The sequence below is a fragment of the Conger conger genome, chromosome 1 (assembly GCF_963514075.1).
Source record: "Conger conger chromosome 1, fConCon1.1, whole genome shotgun sequence".
Lineage (NCBI taxonomy): Eukaryota > Metazoa > Chordata > Actinopteri > Anguilliformes > Congridae > Conger > Conger conger.
Window position 1 is genome coordinate 1,577,195 of NC_083760.1, and position 5,000 is coordinate 1,582,194.

Sequence of the window (5,000 nt, forward strand, 5' to 3'; positions counted from 1 at the left end):
TTAGGGCGGCCTGTAGCGTAGTGGTTAAGGTACATGACTGGGACACGCAAGGTCGGTGGTTCTAATCCCGGTGTAGCCACAATAAGATCTGCACAGCCATTGGGCCCTTGAGCAAGGCCCTTAACCCTGCATTGCTCCAGGGGAGGATTGTCTCCTAGTCTAATCAACTGTACATCACTCTGGATAAGAGCGTCTGCCAAAATGCCATTAAGGTCATAATGTACTGTAACAGTAAACAGACCCTCTGAGGGAACAGAAGGGCCGGTCCGGTCGGGCTTTAGGGTCCAGGGGCAGCCCCGCCTCACGGACCCTCGATCAGCAGGGCAGCCCCGCCTCACAGACCCACGATCAGCAGGGCAGCCCCGCCTCACAGACCCTCGATCAGCAGGGCAGCCCCGCCTCACAGACCCACGATCAGCAGGGCAGCCCCGCCTCACAGACCCTCGATCAGCAGGGCAGCCCCGCCTCACAGACCCTCGATCAGCAGGGCAGCCCCGCCTCACAGACCCTCGATCAGCAGGGCAGCCCCGCCTCACAGACCCTCGATCAGCAGGGCAGCCCCGCCTCACAGACCCTCGATCAGCAGGGCAGCCCCGCCTCACAGACCCACGATCAGCAGGGCAGCCCCGCCTCACAGACCCTCGATCAGCAGGGCAGCCCCGCCTCACAGACCCACGATCAGCAGGGCAGCCCCGCCTCACAGACCCACGATCAGCAGGGCAGCCCCGCCTCACAGACCCACGATCAGCAGGGCAGCCCCGCCTCACAGACCCTCGATCAGCAGGGCAGCCCCGCCTCACAGACCCTCGATCAGCAGGTCAGACGTCAGACTCACCAGGAGAAGAAGTCTGAGCAGATGAGATTTCGGAAGATGGCCACACCGCCAGAGGCAATCCCCACCAGCAAATCTGATTGGCTGGAATCCTTAGAGCAAGAAACAACACCTGTGTGATCTCACATATACTCCACATACAGTCTATATGCCACCACACACACACTCATACCTCATCAACAGTCTATACCTCATTCACAGGCTTAGGGTTAGGGACAGCGTTAGGGTTAAAGTAAGGTAGGTACAGGGTTAGGGTTAGGGTTAGGGTTATGGTGAGGTAGGTACAGGGTTAGGGACAGGGTTAGGGTTATGGTGAGGTTGGTACAGGGTTAGGGACAGGGTTAGGGTTATGGTGAGGTAGGTACAGGGTTAGGGTTAGGGTTAGGGTTATGGTGAGGTAGGTACAGGGTTAGGGTTATGGTTATGGTGAGGTAGGTACAGGGTTAAGGTTAGGGTTAGGGGTAGGTACAGGGTTAGAGTTAGGGTTAGGGGTAGGTACAGGGTTAGGGTTAGGGTTACGGGTAGGTACAGGGTTAGGGTTAGGGGTAGGTACAGGGTTAGAGTTAGGGTTAGGGGCAGGTACAGGGTTAGGTACAGGGTTAGGGTTAGGGTTAGGGTGAGGTAGGTACAGGGTTAGGGTTAGGGTTAGGTACAGGGTTAGGGGTGGGTACAGGGTTAGGTACAGGGTTAGGTACAGGGTTAGGGGTAGGGTTAGGGGTAGGTACAGGGTTAGGTACAGGGTTAGGTACAGGGTTAGGGTTAGGGTTAGGGGTAGGTACAGGGTTAGGTACAGGGTTAGGTACAGGGTTAGGTACAGGGTTAGGGGCAGGTACAGGGTTAGGTACAGGGTTAGGTACAGGGTTAGAGTTAGGGTTAGGGGTAGGTACAGGGTTAGGTACAGGGTTAGGTACAGGGTTAGGTACAGGGTTAGGGGCAGGTACAGGGTTAGGTACAGGGTTAGGTACAGGGTTAGAGTTAGGGTTAGGGGTAGGTACAGGGTTAGGTACAGGGTTAGGTACAGGGTTAGGTACAGGGTTAGGGGTAGGTACAGGGTTAGGGTTAGGGGTAGGTACAGGGTTAGGGTTAGGGGTAGGTACAGGGTTAGAGTTAGGGGTAGGTACAGGGTTAGAGTTAGGGTTAGGGGTAGGTACAGGGTTAGGTACAGGGTTAGGTACAGGGTTAGGGGCAGGTACAGGGTTAGGTACAGGGTTAGAGTTAGGGTTAGGGTTAGGTACAGGGTTAGGGTTAGGGGTAGGTACAGGGTTAGGTGTAGGGTTAGGGGTAGGTACAGGGTTAGGGGTAGGGTTAGGGGTAGGTACAGGGTTAGGTACAGGGTTAGGGGCAGGTACAGGGTTAGGTACAGGGTTAGGTACAGGGTTAGGTACAGGGTTAGGGGTAGGTACAGGGTTAGGTACAGGGTTAGGTACAGGGTTAGGTACAGGGTTAGGGTTAGGGTTAGGGGTAGGTACAGGGTTAGGTACAGGGTTAGGGTTAGGGGTAGGTACAGGGTTAGAGTTAGGGGTAGGTACAGGGTTAGGTACAGGGTTAGGGTTAGGGGTAGGTACAGGGTTAGGGTTAGGGGTAGGTACAGGGTTAGGTACAGGGTTAGGTACAGGGTTAGGGGCAGGTACAGGGTTAGGTACAGGGTTAGGTACAGGGTTAGGTACAGGGTTAGGTACAGGGTTAGGTACAGGGTTAGGTACAGGGTTAGGGGCAGGTACAGGGTTAGGTACAGGGTTAGGTACAGGGTTAGGTACAGGGTTAGGTACAGGGGTAGGTACAGGGTTAGGTTTGGGTTAGGGGTAGGGGCAGGTACAGGGTTAGGTACAGGGTTAGGGTTAGGGGTAGGTACAGGGTTAGAGTTAGGGTTAGGGGTAGGTACAGGGTTAGGTACAGGGTTAGGTACAGGGGTAGGTACAGGGTTAGGTACAGGGTTAGGTACAGGGGTAGGTACAGGGTTAGGGTTAGGGTTAGGGTTAGGGGTAGGTACAGGGTTAGGTACAGGGTTAGGTACAGGGTTAGGGGCAGGTACAGGGTTAGGTACAGGGTTAGGGTTAGGGTTAGGTACAGGGTTAGGTACAGGGTTAGGTACAGGGTTAGGGGCAGGTACAGGGTTAGGGGCAGGGTTAGGGGCAGGTACAGGGTTAGGTACAGGGTTAGGGTTAGGGTTAGGTACAGGGTTAGGTACAGGGTTAGGGTTAGGGTTAGGGGTAGGTACAGGGTTAGGGTTAGGGTTAGGGGTAGGTACAGGGTTAGGGTTAGGGGTAGGTACAGGGTTAGAGTTAGGGTTAGGGGTAGGTACAGGGTTAGGGTTAGGGGTAGGTACAGGGTTAGGGTTAGGGGTAGGTACAGGGTTAGAGTTAGGGTTAGGGGTAGGTACAGGGTTAGGGTTAGGGGTAGGTACAGGGTTAGGTACAGGGTTAGGTACAGGGTTAGGTACAGGGTTAGGGGCAGGTACAGGGTTAGGTACAGGGTTAGGGGCAGGTACAGGGTTAGGTACAGGGTTAGGTACAGGGTTAGGGGTAGGGTTAGGGTGAGGTAGGTACAGGGTTAGGGTTAGGGGTAGGTACAGGGGCAGGTACAGGGTTAGGTACAGGGTTAGGGTTAGGGCTAAAGGCTTGTGTTTACCCTGCACTGGTGCATCTCCACGCCATAGAGCTCTAGTGTCCGTGCCGTATTCAGAAAGCACAGCTCAGCCTCTGATGGTTTCAGACTCCTGTGAGTAAAATAAACCCTCGTCACTGCAAGCCAGTCCTACAAACTCTAACCCTAACACTCAGCACTCAATACACACATCACACTGCAACATTAACACACATACACCTGCTTCATCAAAGCATGCAGAGTGTATATAGAAAGATCTGACACTAGGGGGCGCTGAGATATATAACAATCTAACCTTTTCCCTCAAGAACTCCATAAACAGTGTGTCCATGTGCACAGAACGTGGGTCAGACTCTCAGCCATCTGTCACCACGTCAGAATGAACCAAAAACCTTCTTCTTTCCTCTGGTCCCCGCATATTAATAACACAACACAACTGCCTAAAGTCCCAGCAACAAGAGGCAAAAATTTACTTTGGTTAATTTAGTACAAATTTGATGGGTGCAAATAGGGATTTGCAAACCAATTATCCAATGTAATGCATCACAGCATTCGCAACATACGATAATCTTCAATGTAGGTCAGTAGTTAAAAAAACTAATTATAAAGAAAATGTTTGTAATCCATAATCCATAACCCCCAAACCCCCAAACTCCCCAAACTCCCCAAACTCCCCAAACAAAAAGTAGAAGGTCGCCTCACCAGCCTGTTATTTGAAAGTCCATCTTCCCTGCATTTTACATTTCGTGATATGCAAGTTATAATTGTGATTTTTAAGTGAATCGTCGTTGATCCAGTCTGTGTCTGATGAAGGCCTGTTTTAGCTCAGGGGAAGACACCTTCTGCTATTCCACAATTCTTCAGTCAGCTGGTGATGCATGCATCGCATTTCTAGATGATCTCATGCATTACTCATCCCAGCATGCTGCCTTCACAGACCTGAGCTCCCTGCTACAGAACACAGACTGTACTGTGTGTGTTACAGTCTGTTACTGGAGCTCACTGTTACAGAACACAGACTGTAATGTGGGGGTTACAGTCTGTTACTGGAGCCCACTGTTACAGAACACAGACTGTATTGTGTGTGTTACAGTCTGTTACTGGAGCCCACTGTTACAGAACACAGACTGTACTGTGTGTATTACAGTCTGTTACTGGAGCCCACTGTTACAGAACACAGACTGTAATGTGGGGGTTACAGTAGGTTACTGGAGCTCACTGTTACAGAACACAGACTGTAATGTGGGGGTTACAGTAGGTTACTGGAGCTCACTGTTACAGAACACAGACTGTAATGTGGGGGTTACAGTCTGTTACTGGAGCCCACTGTTACAGAACACAGACTGTACTGTGTGTGTTACAGTCTGTTACTGGAGCCCACTGTTACAGAACACAGACTGTAATGTGGAGGTTACAGTAGGTTACTGGAGCTCACTGTTACAGAACACAGACTGTAATGTGTGTGTTACAGTAGGTTATGGAACAGACTGTACCGGTGCTGGGGATGCAGAGACTCCACTTTGGCCAGGAAGTCGTCGTCCTGGTGAGGCAGGAAGTTGGAGGC

At 51.7% G+C, this 5,000-nt stretch overlaps 1 protein-coding gene across 3 annotated transcripts in view; it reads right to left on the bottom strand.

Annotated features, from left to right (window-relative positions):
* Positions 1–5,000, bottom strand: part of ptpn3 (protein tyrosine phosphatase non-receptor type 3) — a 48,531-nt gene that overhangs the window by 26,118 nt on the left and 17,413 nt on the right. For all 3 annotated transcript variants that reach the window (XM_061248345.1, XM_061248336.1, XM_061248327.1), the window contains 3 exons: positions 4,930–5,000; positions 3,461–3,548; positions 836–924 (listed from right to left, as the gene is read on the bottom strand). The exon at positions 4,930–5,000 is cut by the window's right edge and continues 50 nt beyond it. In XM_061248345.1, the coding sequence (XP_061104329.1) occupies positions 836–924; positions 3,461–3,548; positions 4,930–5,000 (248 nt within the window). The remainder of the gene's footprint in view (positions 1–835; positions 925–3,460; positions 3,549–4,929) is intronic.